The sequence below is a fragment of the Solanum dulcamara genome, chromosome 7 (assembly GCF_947179165.1).
Source record: "Solanum dulcamara chromosome 7, daSolDulc1.2, whole genome shotgun sequence".
NCBI lineage: Eukaryota > Viridiplantae > Streptophyta > Magnoliopsida > Solanales > Solanaceae > Solanum > Solanum dulcamara.
The window spans coordinates 79195159-79215046 of NC_077243.1; the positions used below are offsets into that span (position 1 = coordinate 79195159).

A 19888-nucleotide genomic window follows, 5' to 3' on the forward strand; every position below is an offset into this window, starting at 1 on the left:
GCGAGTATTGGATGCGCTGGAAGGATTTAATCAGAGTATGAGGGCGAATGGTACATTCGAGGGTTCTCAGACTAGAGCAGGAGCTCAAACCCCAAGGCAGCATGAGATTCCAGTTGTTCAGGATCCAGTGGGCCATCTACCTACTAGCCTTAGAGTTGAGGGAAGAGTACAGGTAAGGGGAACTCAGGGTGCACCTGTAGTCATATTGACTGACGACGAGCAACGCCGATATGAGAGATTTTGAAAAATGGACCCCTTATAGTTTCAGAGTGGGAAGACTAAGGATGAACATGAGTTCTTGACCATGTGCTAAGTGTTGTTTGAGGTAGTGGGATTACATGAGACTCATGGAGTTCGTTACACTACACTTCAGTTACGTGGGCCAACTAGAGAGTGGTGAAAAATGTATCTAAGTTCAAGGCCGGCTGGGTCATCCCAAATGACTAAGGATGAGTTTGATAGTGCCTTTTATGACCATTTCCTCCCTTAGAGTGTGAAGGAACAGAGCTGATTATGGTTTGAGAATTTGAGACAGGAGGGTCTTACAGTTGCTGAGTACGAGGCTCGTTTCTACCAGTTGTCCAAGCATGCCATGGCTGTCCTTCCTGATGAGATAGAGCGGATTCACAGATTTGTATGAGGACTGAACTATACCATTTGTACAGCAGTTTTTCGACCCATCCGTAAGGGAACTTCCTTTCAGTCTATCGTGGGTGCCGCCAAGGAGGCGAAGTTGATGAAGAGAGAGGAGTTTGGGGACCCCAACAAGGCGCATACTTCTGGTCAGTTTTCGGGTACCTCATCTGGAGGTAGAAGGTTCTATAGAGGAGGTGGTTTCTTCCAGCATAGAGGGCCAATTCATGCATCTATGCCGACTTCTGAGGATGGTCAAACACCTCATGGGTCCTACAGTACAAGTCAAAGTTACCAGGGGTCACAGCAGAGGCCGGTTAGACGGAGTGCTTATACAAGTTCTTCAGGTTTATCGTAGAGGTTTTCGCACGGGAGAGCATGTTATACTTGTGGTGACCTAGATCATCTTTCATGGCAGTGTACATCTCGGGGTCGAGGAGGAACCTAGCCTAGTTCTTCAGTTTCAGTTAGAGGACCAGCACCATCGGTTAGAGGTCGAGGTAGAGCCTAGACTAGTAGAGGTGATCTCACTCTTGGTAGGGGTGCTGGTGGTGCTATAGTCCCTCAGGGGGAAGGTAGAGGTGTTGGACAGGTCGGAGGCGGTAGCGGAGCTCAGTGTTATGCTTTTCTAGGGAGGACCAAGGCTGAGGCTTACGACGCAGTTATCACAAGTACTGTCCCAGTATGCCATCGACATGCATCTGTATTATTTGATCCAGGGTCTATATTTTCCTATGTGTCTACCTATTTTGCATTTGACTTTGATTTGATATGTGATCGTATGTCCATGCTCGTTCATATTTCTACACTCGTGGGTGAACCCTTAGTGGTGGATCGAGTATATCGATCCTGTCTTATTTCCTTGGTCGGGTATGATACTTGGGTAGACATGATTATTCTAGGGATGATAGATTTTAATATGATATTGGGTATGGATTGGCTTTCTCCCCATTGTGCTATTCTCGATTGTTAGGCTAAAACTGTTACCTTAGCGATACCTGGTGCCCCAAGGATTGAGTGGAAGGATACTATTGACTCCTATCCTAGTAAGGTTATCTCATATATTCATGCTCAGAGGTTGATTGATAGAGGCCGTATATCTTATTTGGCCTTTATTCGGGATACCAATATTGAGTCACCTCCTATAGAGACTATTCCAGTGGTTAAGGAGTTTTCTGATTTATTTCCTACTGATCTTCTTGGTGTTCCTCCGGATAGGGACATTGATTTTGCTATTGACTTAGACCTTGGCACTAAACCTATTTCTATTCCTCCATATTGCATGGCTCCAGTTGAGTTGAAAGAGTTGAAGGATCAGTTGCAAGACTTGTTAAGTAAGGGGTTTATTTGCCCTAGTGTGTCGCCTTGGGGTGCACCAGTTTTGTTCGTAAAAAAGAAAGATGGGACTATGAAGATGTGTATCAATTACAGGCAGTTGAACAAGGTAATTGTTAAAAATAAGTATCATTTTCCCCATATTGATGATCTATTTGATCAGCTACAGAAAGCGACATTGTTTTCCAAAATAGACTTGAGGTTTGGTTATCATCAATTGAAGATTAGGGCGTCAGATATCCCTAAGACAGCTTTTCAGACTCGTTACAGTCACTACGAGTTTTTGGTAATGTCATTTGGGTTGACCAATGCCCCCACAGCATTTATGGAGTTGATAAATAGAGTATTTCGTCCGTACTTAGATTATTTTGTGATAGTATTCATTGATGACATCTTGGTGTAATCTAAGACTGAGGTATATCATGTCCGTCATTTGAGGTTGGTACTTCAGAAGTTGAGGGAAGAAAAGTTGTATGCAAAGTTCTCCAAGTGTGAATTTTGGCTTAATTCTGTGACATTCTTAGGACACGTGGTGTCCAAAGAGGGAATTAGAGCCGATCCAGCTAAGATTGAGGCGGTTAGAGGTTGGACAAGACCTACTTCTCCTACTCTGATTCATAGTTTTGTGGGGTTAGCCGGTTATTACAAACGATCTGTGTAGGGCTTCTCCACTATTGCTGCTCCATTGACTAGATTGATTCAGAAGGCCATGGATTTTATTGGTCCGACGAGTGTAAAGAGAACTTCCAAAAGCTCAAGGCTTTATTGACTTTGACTCCTATTTTGACGCTACGCGAGGAAGGTGTGGGATTTACTATATATTATGATGCTTCTAGTGTTGGTTTAGGAGGTGTGTTGATCTAGAAGGGGAAAGTGGTTGCCTATGCCTTGAGACAGTTGAAGGCCCATGAGAAAAACTATCTTATTCATGATTTGGAGTTAGCAGTTGTGATTTTCATGCTTAAGTTATGTCGTTATTACCTATATGGTGTGCATTGCGAGGTCTTCACCGATCATAAGAGTCTTCAATATATATTTAGTCAGAGGGATCTGAACTTAAGGCAACGTAGATGGCTTGAGTTGCTGAAGGACTACGACATGACTATTTTGTATCACCCAGGAAAAGCCAATGTGGTGGCAGATGCCTTGAGTAGGAAGTCCTCTAGTATGAGGAGTCTTGCCGCGATCCAAGTTGAGGAGTGACTATTGTCTAGAGATGTTCAGAGGCTAGCTAATAGCCTTGTCCGATTGCAGATTTCAGAGAATGGTGGTGTTTTTGCCTTTGTGGAGATACGTTCTTCCTTAGTTGAGAAGATTCGGGAGAGACAGTTTGAGGATGAGAAATTACGTATCATTCGAAACAAGGTATTAAGTGGTGAAGCTAAGGAGGTGGTACTTGATTCGGAAGGCGTATTATGGATTAGCGGTAGAATTTGTGTGCCTAAGGTGGGTGACCTAACTAGACTTATTTTAGAAAAGGCTCATTGTTCAAGGTATTTCATCCATCCGGGAGCAGCCAAGATGTATCATGATCTAGGCCAGCACTATTGATGGTGTGGGATGAAAAAGGATATCGTCGAGTTCATGTCCAAGTGTTTGACTTGCCAACAGGTAAAGTGTGAGCACCAGCGGCCTAGAAGTGTGAGTCAAAGGATGCCTATTCCTACTTGAAAGTGGGAAATGATCACCATGGACTTCGTTGTGGGTTTACCTCCCACCGTGGGTGGTTATGATTCTATATGGATAGTTGTTGACAGACTGACAAAGTCTGCCTATTTTATTCCGATTAAGGTGAGTACACAGCGGATAAGCTAGCTCAGTTGTATATTAGCCATGTCGTTCGGCTTCATGGTATCCAAATATCCATTGTTTTGGATCGAGGTTCAGTATTTACTTTGCACTTTTGGCAGGCATTACAACATGGTTTGGGCACTAGACTTGATATAAGTACAGTTTTTCACCCACAAACCGATGATCAGTCCAAGCGGACGATCCAGGTGTTGGAGGATATGCTCCGAGCTTATGTTATTGATTTTGGTGCTAGATGGGATCAACACTTGCCCCTAGCAAAGTTTTCCTACAACAACAGTTATCACTCCAGTATCCATACGGCTTCATTTGAGGCTTTGTATGGTAGGCAGTGTCGATCTCCTATTGGATGGTTTGACTTAGCTGAGATGGACTCCTTAGACACAGATTTTCTTAGAGATGCTATGGAGCAGGTTCGTAGAATTTAGGGTAGACTTTTGACAGTCCAGAGTAGGCAAAAGAGTTATGCAGACCGGAGAGTTCGACTATTGGAGTTCATGGCAGGCGATCATGTTTGGCTTCGAGTGTCGCCCATGAAGAGCGTGATGCGGTTCGAGAGGAGGGGCAAGCTCAACCCTCATTTCATTGGCCCATTTGAGATTTTGGCGCGAGTTGGATAGGTGGCTTATAGATTGGCCTTACCACCTAGACTATCGGCTGTGCATAACGTATTTTATATTTCTATGCTACGAAAGTATGTTTCGGATGAGTCCCATGTGTTATCACTCGATTAAGTGGAATTGGGTCCAGACCTGACATTTGAGGAGGAGCCGATAGCCATTCTAGATAGGCAGGTTCGTAGGCTTAGAACCAAGAAGATAGCTATAGTAAAGGTACAATGGAAGCACCGTTCAGTTGGAGAGGCCACTTGGGAGGCAAAGGCTGATATGCGTGCTAGATATTCTCAGCTTTTTAAATCTACAGGTATATTTTTTTACCTTATGTTCAAAAATGAATATGATTTTTAGTGGTGGATAATGTAATGACCTGTTAGGTCATTTCGAGAACGAGTCCTCTCCTTTCAAAAAACAAATAAACTTTTTGATAATTTTGGTTAATTAGTTGATGGTTGACTTGAATAGTTAAGATAATTCGTAGAATAAAGTGTTAATGTATTTCATATCCTACACCACTTTATTTATTAAAATAAAAAGTAGGATTGGTTATTTTAGATTCACAATTATCTGTAGAAAAAAAATTGGGTGAAGAAACTTCCAATTACAGCGTGAAACTGCAAAAACACGTGACAAACTCTTCAGGTAACCAAACTTAGAATTCATTGTTTTATATATTTGGGTAGGGATTATATTATTATTTATGTGGGTTGTGAAAGTGAAAGAAGAGAATTTGGAGTTTTAAGCTAATTCTTTCACAATCTGTTCACGTAGCCTCCTTCTTTGACCTTTACTTCCTATTAGAGAATTAACCATATTCTAATCTATTATTGAATTTCACAAGTACTCCAGCTGTTGTTCCTTGCTAAAGGATATTAATACGAGAAGTAAATAAATATTCATAAAGAAAAATAATTCATGATATGTTAAATTCTTGTGAAAGAATTTGAGACAAAACTTTACCCCATTATGTACAGCCTTATAAATTCAAAAGGGAGTTACATTAATTTGGCAAAAGAAAAAAAAATCGATGACAGTGATAGTTACAATTTATTATACCCCATTTGTTGTCAATTTTTTTTTGGTAAACAATATAGTGTTTGTAACGGATGTAAGTTGTGATACGTGTGTGATGCTGGAGGTAGCGATTGTGTAGGTATGTGAGTGTATGATAATTGAATTAGTAGATATGTGTGAATTGTGATATTGTTGTAGAGTTGTCGCCACCGGTTTCCGTAACCAGTTGGCTTCAACTGTTAGTATTTTCTTTTATTTTGTTATCATTATAATTCAAGTTTTGATATATTGAGACAAGTAATTAAATAATAGGGTATTGTATTACACAAATATAATTAGAGTTATGTTATTGGGGGAATTGAGATTTAACCCTAATTTTGAAGTTCAGAAAATATGGGAATTGACATGTTAAGTAACATCAAGATTTAGAACGTGTTTATAGATTTGCTTAAATTTTTGGGCCTAGGCTAGACATATAGTAATAAGGGTGTTGTTAGTTCAAAAATCTTATTGTGGTTATTTATTTGACTAAATTACATTGATTTGGAGGCTCAACGAAAAGGGAAGGCTCAAGTTTCGGAGTGATTACTTGATTACTTAAGGCAAGTAAATTTTTAAAACCTCAATTTAAGCTTGTAGACGCTTGTATTTCCATGTTATGTGTGGACTGAGTTATTGACTGTATGATCCGCCTTAAAAATGGAGATAAGAGGTATAAAAAAGTGATTTAATGACATGTATTGATGAAATTGATATGTTGTGATTATGTGTTTATTTTGAACATATGAAATGACTACGTTGGTGTGAGATAGGAAAAAATATTATTATTTTCATTTTATTATCGCAAATTATATGAACATGAATTGATTGCATTGGTTATGACATATTGTGTTGAGAATGAAAATGATATGAAATAAAAGGGGTTGGGTCATACGCTCTGTGGCAGATATTATGAAATAAAAGGGTCGGACCACATGCTCCGTGGCAGATATTATGAAATAAAGGGGTCAGGCCACACGCCTTGTGTCAGGATATATATGTTGAGGGGACGGGGCACACGTTCCATGACAAGTTACATGGACAGAAATATCCTCCATAGGTTTTGAAATGTGATTCAGCGGATGTGTACCGATAGGACAGCCATGTAATATTTCATTACATTGCATTGCACCTTTCTGATATTTGTGAATTTGTGTTTACCCCTATATTGCTATGTATATGATGACTTGACTTGATATGATTCATTGATGAGGTTATTAATGAGTATTCGTAGACTATATTGATGTCGTTATTGTACAAGTGTAGAATTGGGCTGGTTTTATGCAGGTTGTAGTTAAGGAGGTTCGGTTGAGAGGACAGGAGTAATTGTATCTATTAAGCTTTGCTTAGTTTTAGTTATTCATTTGCTGAGTACCGTATTGTTTGGTACTCACTCCTTGCTTCTACACTTGTGTAGGTTGCGATCACAGGCCTGTTTGATCTCCTATGGTTTACTACCGCTTCTGAGGCTATTGTCTCGAGTATTGAGGTAGCTGTTACATCCATCTAGCTGACACCTCTTACTCTTTTAATATGTTTTAGTCCTATTCTAGAGATAAAGATATCGTGATTGTATTTTCTTTCATATTTAGGCAATGTATTAGTGGCTTTACACATGACAACCAATCATGGGGGAGTTTGAGTTTGTTTTACTTATTTCGATTAAGTTAAATTTAGATTTATTTCTTTTTCTTCCATATCTATTTTCCATTGGGTATTAGGCTGACTTGTCTCGGTGGGTTGAGATGAGTATCATCACACCCGTATTTGGGTCGTGACAATATTTCAGCAGGACGTGATTTTAATATATATATATATATATGCATCAATAAAATCCTACATTGATATTTTAAAATATCAAAAACCTATAAAGTGAAGGGTATTTTTGTAAACAAGCAATCTATTCTTAAAATTTATGCAATATATATTATTTTGAACACAACAAACAAACATTCAACAAGAAATAATCTCAACATAACTTATTTAATCATAACTTGTATTCAAATCAAACGACACCTTAAGACCTTGTTTGGATGGTTGTTACTCCTTGTATTGTATTGTATTGTATTGTATTATTAGTCTAAATATAATGGTTGTTTTGATTATTATTTAAATTCTATTGTATCGTATTGCTTAAATCCATCATTCGATAACGATGAAAAGACCCATTTCGTGTAATGATCAATTTGGTATGATCACATCGTAGACGTAACCCAATATTTCTATAGTAACTTTATTATGTACCCTACTTTTCTCGTATATTTATCATTTAAATTATTAATTTGTGACATTATATGATGATAAAGAACGATATAATTTATCTAAATATTATATTTATAAAAACATTACAACATAATATAATACAATATAATATAACCGATACGATATATTATGAAATAATACATAAAACAAACCACCATATAACATATAATAATAGTGTTATAAGAATATACTAAACTTAGCAATTTAAGAATGAGGAATTAAGAGAAAGAAAGAGAAGAAGAAGATGACAGAAACGTATGTATCTGTGTGTTTTTTCTTCTTCTTGCATTGCACAAGAAAGAAGTTATATTTATAGCTATAAAATGAGTAAAAATCAAGTAGGCAACTTGCCCACTTTTAAGTGGGGTCCACTTGAAAAATAACATCCATAATATAAAACTCCCCCTTGGATATCTATATAAAAGAAAAATTATATTGAAAGAATAAATATATATATAGTTATTTTCAATATCCATAGATGTTGTGTTTCGTTAAAACCTTATTAGAAAAAATCTAGTAGGAAAAAGCCTACTGAAGAAAAAAAAGTACACATTCTGGTAATACGCCTTGAGTGCTGTCTCATTAAAAATCTTATCAGGAAAATTCAGTGGGACAAAATTTTGGTTAAGGAAAAAAGAGTGCAGCGCGTATTTTACTCCCCCTGATGAAAGTTTTATTTGATATTTTGAAGACGATACATTCCAACCTTATATCTTAATTTCTCAAAAGTTAATGTTGGTAATGTCTTTGTGAATAAATCTGCAACATTATCATATGAATGAACTTGTTGTACATCAATATCACCATTCTTATGGAGATCATGTGTAAAGAATAATTTTTGTGAAATATGTTTCATTCTGTCTCCTTTTATGAAGCCACCTTTCAATTGAGTTATGTACGCGGCATTGTCTTCGAATATAATTGTGGGTACTTTGACATCATTGGCATTGTCTTTGAATATAATTGTGGGTACTTTGATATCATTTTCTAGGCCGCATCTTTCTTTGATGAACTGTATCATCGATCTCAACCACACACATTCTCTACTTGCTTCATGAATTGCTATTGTTTCAGCATGATTTGAAGAAGTAGCAATAATAGACTGCTTTATAGATTGTCATGATATAGCAGTTCCTTCGTGTGTAAATAGATAGTCTGTCTGAGATCGAGCTTTATGTGGGTCTAATAAATAACTTGCATCTACATAATCAATAAGGTCTACACAACCTTTGTTAGTATAAAACAAACTCATATCAATTGTACATTTAGGTATCGTAAAATATGCTTGATACCGTTCCAATGCCTTCGCATTGGGATGAACTATACCTTGCCAACAAATTAACAGAAAATGTTAAATCAGGTCTAGTTGCGTTAGCAAGATACATAAGTGCACCAATAACATTGAGATATGGTACTTCAAGACCAAGAAGTTTTTCATTCTCTTCTGGAGGTCGAAATTGATCTTTTTCCACTTTAAGTGATCGAACAATTAATGGAGTACTTAATGGATGTGCTTTATCCATGTAAAATCATTTTAAGATTTTCTCAGTGTAGGCAGATTGGAGGACAAAGACCCTATCTGCTAAATGTTTAATTTGCAGACCTAGACAAAGTTTTGTCTTTCCAAGGTCTTTCATCTCAAATTCTTTCTTTAGATATTCAATCACCTTTTGAACCTCTTCAGGGGTTTCAATGAGATTTATGTCATCAACATAAACGACGAGTAACTTTCTTAATAAAAACACATGAACAAATAATATCATTTATATAACCTTCATTTATCAAGTACTCACTAAGGCAATTATACCACATATGCCCTGATTGTTTCAGACAATATAATCTTTGCAGTTTCATTGAGTACATCTACCGAGACTTAGTACATGCTTTAGGCAATTTTAATCATTTTGGGATTTTCATGCAAATTTTATTATCAAGTGAACTACAAAGGTAAGTTGTAACTACACCCATTAGATATATTTCAAGATTTTTATGTACAGTTAGACTGATGAGATATTGAAATGTTATTTCATCCATAACAGGTGAATATGTTTATTCATAGTTGACTCCAGGTCTTTGAGAGAATCCTTGTGCAACAAGGCGTGCCTTGCATCTTACAATTTCATTTATCTCATTTCATTTTTGCACAAAAACCCATTTATATTCAACTAATTTTACACCTTCAGGGGTTTAAACTACGAGTCAAAAAACCTCATGTTTAGTAAGTGAGTCTAATTCTAATTGAATTGTCTTTTGCCATTCTAGCCAATCACATCTACGACGACATTCTTCGACGGATTTAGTAGAGGTCTTGCTATCAATTGTAGGCGCTTAATAAATGACTCTGCAAGATCATTTTGAGTATGAAGATAAGCAACATGATGTTCATTTTTTATCCCAAAGCAATAATCATCAAAATCTTGGGATTTAAATTCTCTAGCATTATCAAGGTAAATGGCTCTAATTGGATAATTTGGAAATTGCGTCTTTAATCTTATTATTTATGCTAACAACTTCGCAAATGCCAAGTTGTGAGATGATAAGAGGCACACATGAGACCATCTAGATGATGCATCTATTAGGACCATAAAATATCTAAACAACCCACTAGGTGGATGAATAGGTCCACATATATCTCCATGTATACACTCTAAAAAGCCAGGAGATTCGATGCCAATCTTCAGGATCGATGGTCTGGCAATTAATTAGTCTTGATAACAAGCAGCGCATGAAAATCCATCATTTGTAAGAATCTTCTGGTTCTTTAACGGATGTCCAGTTGAAATTTTAAGGATTCATCTCATTATATTTGATCTAGGATGACCTATTCGATTATGCCACAACACAAATGTATTTAGATTAGTAAACTTCTGGTTTACGATCATATGTGTTTCAATTGCATTAATTTTTGCATAATATAGGCCAGACGACAAAGTTATTCAGTATTAATTTTATTTAATATCTCAATATGATATTTATTTTTGCGGATATATTTAAAACTTAAAAAGTTTCTTGGGGATTTAGAAGAGAATAGTGCATCGTCTATAACAATCTTTGTCTCCTTAGTCAGAAATATAGTAGCTCTTCCGGAGCCTTCAATCATTTTTGAATTACCAGAAATTGTAGTAACATTTGCTTTTCTTCTAAGCAAGTTGGAAAAATATTTTTCGTCTTTAAAAATGACACGAGTTGTTTCACTATCAATTACACATATATCCTCGTGATTGATCATTGATCCAAATAAAATTTGAGGCATATCCATATTTTTCTTTAAAATAAAATAAAATAAATATTATAATTAATACATGGCTCACAAATTTTATTTATTTACATGGATTAGAAATATCATTTAGTACACACAAATATAAAAAAATTTATTTAAATATTATTAGGCTTATTAATATTCATATTGTCTTCTGGAAAATTAAAGAAATCAGCTACATCCAGATGCATAGGCTTAATATTATCTTTAGAAATAAAATTTATCTCTGGATTATTTTCTGTCCTCTTCAAGAATGTCTGATATAGCTGAACCTGAAGTTTTGATGACCAGCAAGTCTGCGACCAGTGCTCCATACCTCCACATCTATGACATATACTTTCTGAATTTTTCTTTCGTAAAATTTCTCACTTTTCACTCTTCTTTTTGTACTGCTGATCATTTTTCGGTGCCAGTCGAGCATTAAGATTATAATTTCTTCTTCGACCATGACCACGACCACGACTGGGGTCATAACCTCTTTTTTGTTGGTTATAATTTGTCTAATTCACTTCAGGGAGTGGCAAAGAACCAATGGGCCGACTATCATGATTTTTCATTAATAGTTCATTGTGATGTTCAGTAATCAGAAGGTGAAAAAGTAATTCAAAATATTTCTTAAAACCCTTTTCGCGATATTGCTGGTGCAAGAGTATATTCGTGGGTGTAAATGTGTAGTATATTTTTTTAAGTTTATCTTGCTTAGTAATTTCTTCTCCGCATAAATTTAATTGAGCTATAATTCTAAACAAGACAGAATTATATTCAGTTATATTTTTAAAATTCATTAATCTTAAATTTAGCCATTCATGATGTGCCCGTGGAAGGATGACCAACTTCAGGTGGTCATATCTTTCTTTTAGATTCTTCCACAATTTAAGGGGATCTTTTAATGTAAGATACTGTAATTTTAATTCCTCGTCAAGATGGTGACGGAGAAATATCATTGCTTTGGCACGGTTTTGACTAGATGTCGTATTGTCATCTTTGATGGAGTTTGCCAAACCTATCGATTCTAGATGTATTTCGACATCTAATGCCAAGATGAGTATCCTTTTCCAAATATGTCAAGAGCAACAAATTCAAGTTTAGAAATATTAGACATTTTAAGAAAATAAAATTCTTACCCCTTTTGTTATCTTTCTTAAAAATATAGCTCAAAGTGATGGAGGCTCGTGCTGATAACGTGTTATAAAATATACTAACTCAACAATTTAAGAAGGAGAAAATAAGAGAAAAAGAGAGAAAAAGCAGATGAGAGAAACATATGTATCTGTGTGTGTTTTCTTTTTCTTGCATTGCACAAAAAAGAAGCTATGAACCCGTTTGGATGAACTTAAAAAAATAACTTATATGTATAAAGTGTTTTTAGAACTTTGAAGTGCTGAAAGTTATTTTTATAAATAAGCAGTTGACTGTTTGAATAAAAATGTTTAAATGAGAAAAATTATGTGAATTTTAGGGTTAAAAGAATAAAAAGGGTAGTTTGAGAATTTAGTTAAAATCTAAGGAATATAAAAATAATTTTCATGGTCAAAGAAAATGACTTTAAGCACTTAGAAAAAAAACGTTAGGAATCCTAACTTTTTATTTTTGACTGACTTTAAAAACTTTATGGCTTAAAGTTAACATTAAATAAATACGTCCAAAAGCTAAAAAAAAGCTTTAAATTGGTTTTGATCAACTTAAATCCATCCAAATGAGCTTTGTATTTATAGCCCCTAAATAAAAACCAAATAAACAACTTGCCTACTTTTAAGTGGATCTCACTTCAAAAATAACATCCATAATATAAAAAATAGCATAATATAAAAAATAGCAGTTAATTGAATAAACATCCAAAAGCGGACGCATCAACGAATCGAACCATTGAGAAGAAGTCTTTGAGAAAAGGGTCAAAGTAAACTTTCTTCTTCTTAAACTTCTTCTTTCTGTGTGCCTCTTTTTTAAGTCTATTCTTGATTTTCTATTACAGGTAATTTTCTCACAATGGATTTCTTGTGCTTTCAGATACTATATCCTTTATGGGTTTTTGTATTTATGTGTGATTTGAGCTTGTGATTGAAGTTTTTGGAGTAAAATGGTTGTTTTTAACGACTTTGGTGTAATGGGTTTCTGGGTAATCTGTAAAGTTATTAACTTTTCTATTGTATATCTTTTGTGGGTTTTTGTATTTATGTGTGATTTGAACTTTTGGTTGAAGTATTAGGAGTAAAATTGATTGTTTTTAACGACTTTGATGTAATGGGTTTCTGGGTAACCTGTAAAGTTATTAACTTTTCCGTTGTATATCTTTTTGGGGTTTTTGTTTTTATGTGTGATTTGAGCTATTTCTTGAAGTTCTAGGAGTAATAGTGATGGTTTTTAATGATTTTGATGTAATGGGTTTCTGGGTAATCTGTAAAGTTATTAACTTTTCTCATAGCAGGGGAAATTGTATATCTTTTGTGGGTTTTGGTATTTGTGTGATTTGAGCTTATTCTTGAAGTTTTTGGACTAATAATGATTGTTATTAACGACTTTGATGTAATGGGTTTTTGGGTAATTTGTGAAGTTATTAACTTTTCTCATTTTCTTGCACTTTCTAGTCAATTGTGTTTGCAAGTTTTCTGAGTTGTTTGTGTGATTTGAGCTTTTGATTGAAGTTTTAGGAGTAACGATTATTGTGTTAACCACTTTGATGTAATGGGTTTCTGCCTATCTGGGTAATCCATCAAGTTATTAACTTTTCTCATTTTCTTGCACTTTCTAGTTTTGACAGGGATATTGCACTTGCTGTTTTTCTGAGTTTTTGTGTGTAATAATATGTGAAGTGATTAACTTTTCGATTAGTTGTAAACAGAGGGAAATTGGGTTTGCAATTTTTTTGAGTTTTAATGTGAAAAAGACTGTTTTTAGCATTTGTTTGAGCACTGAAAATCTTGGTTTTCTTTAAAGACAAGTTGTTTGAGCTTTTTCTTGAAGTTTTGTGAGTAATAATGATTGTTTTAACGACTTTGATGTAAATGGTTTCTGGTAATCTGTAAAGTGATTAACTTTTCTCATCTTCTTACGTTTTCTGATTTTATGGTTGTAAACGAAATTGGGTTTTGAAAATTTCTGAGTATATTAGTGTGAAAAGACTGCCTTTTTAGCATTTGTCTGAGAACTGGAAATCTTGGTTTTCTTTGAAGACAGGTTATTTGAGCTTGTTCTTGAAGTTTTGGGAGTAATAATGGTTGTTTAAACGACTTTGACATAATGGGTTTCTGGGGTATTCTGACAAGGGATTAACTTTTCTCATCTTCTTACACTTTCTAATTTTGACTGTGATTGGTCGTAAATGCAGGGAACTTAGGTTTGCAAAATTTCTGAGTTTAGAGGGTGAAAAGGCTGTCTTTTGGAATTCAAGTTGATTGCATTTGTTTGAGCACTTGTGGAAACTCATGATAGGCCACAATCTCTTTTAACTTTTCTCTAGCATATTCGCATGTTTTGAAAGATAGCCAGGGCTGGGACTTGAATGGAAATGTGTATTCGCAAAGAATTTGTATGTTCAGATGGGAGCTCCTTCACTTGAATTTATCGAAGGAAATCAAGGTGATAATAATATCATCTGGTTGTATGCGTATGCTGGGAATCTGAAAAGTTGATCTTCCCTGTCAGTAAGGATTTGTCACTTCTAGTTGAGCTTCGCGTTGTGATTTTCATTTCAAGGGGTTGTGATTTGAATTTGAACTTACCATGGATGAAGCTCCTTGTAGCACCAACGCGCTGCCTCCGTTTATTGCAAAGATATATGAAATGGTGGATGATCCCTCCACTGATCCAATTGTCTCCTGGAGTTCAAATAATAAGAGTTTTATTGTTCGTAATCCTCCTGATTTTGCAAGAGATTTGTTGCCTAGATACTTCAAGCACAATAATTTTTCCAGCTTTATCCGACAGTTAAACACTTATGTAAGAAATTCGATTTACTTAAATCATTTGCAGTGATATTGCTTTTAAATTGAGTTTCAATCTATTACTCTTATTGTTGTTATTCTCATGTCGTTTGCTCTTTTGTCAAACCAGGGATTCAAGAAAATAGATCCCGAACAATGGGAATTTGCAAATGAGGATTTTCTTAGAGGTCAGCCAGATCTTTTGAAGAATATCTACAGACGGAAACCTGTTCACAGTCATTCTGCACATAATATTCATAGCCTTTCATCATCTGCATTGTCCGAATCGGAAAGACAAGGGTATAAGGAAGATATTGGAAAGTTGAAGCATGAGAACGAATCACTTCATTTAGTACTAAACAGACATAAACAGGATCATCAAGGACTTGAAATGCAAATGCAGGTCCTTACCAAACATGTCCAACAAGTGAAAGACCGACAAAAAAACGTGCTGTCTACTATAGCTCAAACCATAAATAAACCAGGATTAGCTTTGAGTCTCATGCCACAGCTGGAAATGAATGAAAGGAAGAGAAGGTTGCCAGGAAACAGCTTTCTTTATAATGAAACAGGCCTTGAAAATAATCAAGCGAGTTCTTCTGAAGATTCGACTAGGGAAAATATGGACCCAACTTCTCTTTTGACTCTCAACAAGGAAGTGCTAGATCAGTTGGAATCTTCTTTGACCTTTTGGGAGTATATACTACGTGATATTGATCAAGCTGCGATGAGGCGGAGCTCTTCAGTGGACTTGGATGAATCTATCAGTTGTGCCGACAGCCCTGCTATATCTTACCCACAACTAACTGTTGATGTTGGGTCTAAGGTTTCTGATATTGACATGAACTCTGAGCCTAATGGAAACGCTACTCCTGATGTTACTCCTCCAGAAAATCTAGTAGAGATTGCTAGTAATGTACCAACAGGAGTAAATGATGTATTCTGGGAACAATTCCTAACTGAGAACCCTGGTTCTACTGATGTAAAGCCGGAAAGGGAAGATACAGAGAGCAAATTAAATGTTGAGGATGGGAAATTTTGGTGGAACAGGAAGACTGTAAATAGCCTTACAGAACAGTTGGGACATCTTACTCCAGCAGAGTGAATGTAATGTGGCAGGGTATGTACTATTTTTGATAGTAAATGTTTTTTGCCTGTGTCTTGTTGTAAATTTAGAGAGAGTAATTTATCAGAGTACATAAAATTTTGGTGTAGTAACCTTTTTTGTTTGTTTGTTTTTACCTTGCTCGGCATGACATGATATAGTGAATGATAGAGTCGATCAGTCTTAATGCTAGTCTGGCACAATTTTGTGTATTATGTAGTTATATACTTTCCAGCCTTGCCTGTCCGTTTTGCCGATTTGTGTTACATAAGAGTAATTTTTCTAGCTCTATGAATATGCAATCATTTTGCTTTATTCTCTCTTTTTCCTTCTAATGTATAAATGTGGAATGTTTGTATAAGTCGTCAAGTCAGCATAAAATCCCAAATCAGTTGTGGTTGGCCATATGATTCTTTTATATCCTTCTGCTCAGGGTGTCCAGTTGCTTCATGCTATTAGTGGAAGCACACGGTGTGTGTAATACTGTCTATACTGATTCTGGATATGTTTTGGTTGCGGATATCTTGTTTGATTTACAATGTGAATGCTTGCGGATATCTTGTATGATTCTCTATATGTTGGCATTTAAACTAATTCCTCCTTGCTCCTAAGAGTGGTTTACCGGGGCTCAGGTAGATTCTAAGAGGAAATTGTTGCTGCTCGACTTGTTCAGTAACTCAGACGTTCTTGGTTGTGAAAATGTTTGTTGACTATACAAACTGATATATGTATTGCTTCTTCATTAGACAGTCAATTGTGTCTATTCATTTCTGGTTGATGCTTCTTGTTTCCAGTTTTGCACATTTTACTAGTACATAATTTAGGCCTGAAAAGAGCCTACGAAACAATGCGTTTCATCTCTTGTATGTCGTCAAAGTCGAAAAGGATAGACTTTGTTGTTGTGTAAATAGAATTATGGCTGAAACATATTGTTGTTCTGGAGTTGAGAAAGTTGTTAGCCTAAATGTGTCGTCTTCTTCAGAAAAAAAGAAGATTATAGATTATTCTGTTTTCTTTTGAGTCGATGGTCTTTCAGAAACGACCTCTCTACTCCGCCAAGTTAGTGGTAAGATCTGTGTACATCTTACTCTCCCCAAACCCCACTTATGAGACTACATTGGGTAATGTTGTAGTTGATATACTAACCAGTTTACACCTCAATTCTTTATGGTGTATGTTGTTCACTGGTCAGGGACACAAGTTCCTTGTGGTTGAAATTATATACAGGATCTTGGCTTAGTGTGAACTTAGCATCAATGAAACGGGTGAAGAGTACGAGAAACTAGAGTCTAAATCGAGTCTAAATCCTAGCAGAGACAAAAAGATTTAGGTGAATGTGATGCCCATGACAGAGGGTAAGCCCTTAAAGAAGGGTGCACATTATACCTTATAAGAATGAGTTCAGAATCAACTGTTGAGATAATTTCGTGTGGGCCATTCTTAAAGTGGATAATACCCTGATAGTTGATCAGAGTCACTACACTAATCTCATTTTGTCGGGCTAAACCTTGGTCCCACAGAGTTATTCAATGCATGTGTTAGTTGGAAGGCTTGAAAACAGTCGTCCTACCTTGGTAGGAGTCAAGTCTGCGTACACTTTACCTTCCCTAGATACACGTTGTGGGATTTCACTGGGTCGTCGTTGTATTAATTGGAAGGTAACAATATATCCGATGAAATAATTAAAGTGCACGCAAGTTGGGACTAAGACACCTCTGTTACCATTAGTGCCATTTTGTCATAGTGGAGAAGTTTGTAGACCCAAAGAGCAAATGAATGGTGTCAAGACCATGTGGTTAGGGGCTGCTTTCTTCAAGGGTGGGCTCTTAAAACCCCCAAAAAGTGGTCTTTGAGCCCGTTTGGATGAAAATCAACTTAAAGTTTCTTTTTAGCTTTTGAACGTATTTGTCTAATGTTAATTTTAAGTCATAAAGTTCTTAAAGTCAGTCAAAAATGAAAAGTTAGGATTCCTAACTTTTTTTTTCTAAGTGCTTAAAGTCATTTTCTTTGACCATTGAAATTACTTTTATATCCCTTATATTTTAACTAAATTTTCAAACTACCCTTTTTATTCTTTTAACCCTAAAATTCACATCATTTAAATACTTTTATCTAAACACTCAACTGTTTATTTATAAAAATAATTTTCAGCTCTTCAAAGTTTTAGAAACACTTCATACATAAAAGTTAATTTTTTTAAGCCTATCCAAACGGGGTTTTTGTCTGAAATAACATCAGTCAAAGATTGTATATACTTTGTGTGGCCTTTGAGAAATTAAAAGGGCAAAAGAACATGTATAAGCAAAGTCTCACATTGACTTTAAAACGCTTCTTAACAAAGGAGTTTATTTTGTACCTAATGTATTTGAATTTAAAATATCTGATTAAAAATGACTGAATACTTGATAGTAATAGTGAAGGTACAAGCTATAACAAAAATAAAGAACATTTCTTTGATCCAATATTTATGCTATGGTGCGAGACAAATTTGTATTGATATAAAATAGCAGGTGTTTAATAAAATAGTCGAGGCGTGCCTAATTTGATTTAAACGCCATCATTATCAAATATAAAATACTAACTTTTATTGGGAATTCAATAAAAGTAGTAAGTTTAATTTTAGAGACAATTCAATTTTAACCACATCTAGAATATAATGATCATATTTGGTCTAAGAAAAATCTGATGTGTTAATAAATAATGGTTATATCATATTTATAATACTTCAAAATTTATTTATTTTTTAAAAATTGGCGATTTAATCTATGAAGAGTGCCTAAAGTTTTGATGAAACTTTGATTATGAGAAATTAATAATAATAGTGTTAGGTGAAACAAGTTACATAAAACTAAAAGTTAAGATAGTTTCTGTCCATAAGTAAGAGAAAAAAAAAGGAAATTCTTTTCCTTTTTTTGATAAAAATATTTTTCGTCATTTCAAATAGAAAAGTATTCTCTTTAACATGAAAAATTTGTCACATAAATTTTCCATTTTGCTTGAATTTGTTGATTGCTTCCTATGAATTTATAATGAAAAAAATTCATGTTCGTTATAAAATTATTGATGTAAAGATTAGTCATAAATTTAAAATTTTTGCCTTCACACGAAAACAAAAACCTTCGAAAACAAATAATATTTTCCTAAAAAGTTATTTTCCCTCCTACCAAAAACACTAATATTTTTGCTTTTGTAGCCTATACAAATTGGAGTTGTTTGAAACTTCCTCAAATGGGTCTTGTGGGGTCAGTTTTTGGTAATATAAAGTTCACAAAAAACAAAAGAAATTGTCAAAGTTCAGTATTTTCTTGAAAAAGAATATGTGCATCTAAAGTCATCAAAAATAAAAATAAATAATAATAAAGAAATACTTGTACTTTATTTTAGTTTAGACATGATAAAAAGCATCCCTTTGAGTTCAAGAATACCCCATGTTTTCTTCAACACAAAGTTCTTATTTTTCCACCAAAAAAACAATAATAATAAAATTGGGATTTAAATTTGTCGAAACATTTTTCAAGTTTTTTTAATTTAAAAAATGCCTTTATTCTACAAGTGAAATAGAACACAAATTTTTCTTTCATTTATTTACTTTTGAGTTGGAGCATGAACTAGTCGTCTAGTTTATGAAATAAGATGAGATATTTTAGGATCGAGATAAATTCATCTTATCTCATTCAACTTGGTTTTATTTTATTTTATTTTCAAGTGAAATAAATTAGTACAAGAATTATAAATTTTAAAACTATAATCCTGAGATAACTTAGTCCACGGATTAAATGATTAAGTCCAAATAAAAACATTATTAATTAGTTAGGTGATGTTGCTGACAAATAGATCTTTCTTTTCAGAGGTTTTGGTAAAAAGATCCTTCTGATCATTGATTTTAAAATCAAAG

At 34.8% G+C, this 19888-nt stretch overlaps 1 protein-coding gene across 4 annotated transcripts; it reads left to right on the forward strand.

Annotated features, from left to right (window-relative positions):
* Nucleotides 1-12783: 12783 nt before the first annotated feature.
* On the forward strand, nt 12784-16308 carry LOC129895909 (heat stress transcription factor A-4a-like). 4 transcript variants are annotated; one of them, XM_055971697.1, is made up of 3 exons: nt 12784-12865; nt 14294-14904; nt 15019-16308. In XM_055971697.1, the coding sequence occupies exons 2-3, from the start codon at nt 14689-14691 to the stop codon at nt 15991-15993; spliced, it is 1191 nt and encodes a 396-aa protein (XP_055827672.1). In that variant the 5' UTR covers nt 12784-12865; nt 14294-14688; the 3' UTR covers nt 15994-16308. The 4 variants fall into 4 exon arrangements, with proteins under 4 accessions (XP_055827672.1, XP_055827671.1, XP_055827673.1 ...); XM_055971696.1 differs by having other exon boundaries at nt 12835-12940; XM_055971698.1 differs by lacking the exon at nt 12784-12865 and adding an exon at nt 12972-13084.
* The last annotated feature ends 3580 nt before the right edge of the window (nt 16309-19888 follow it).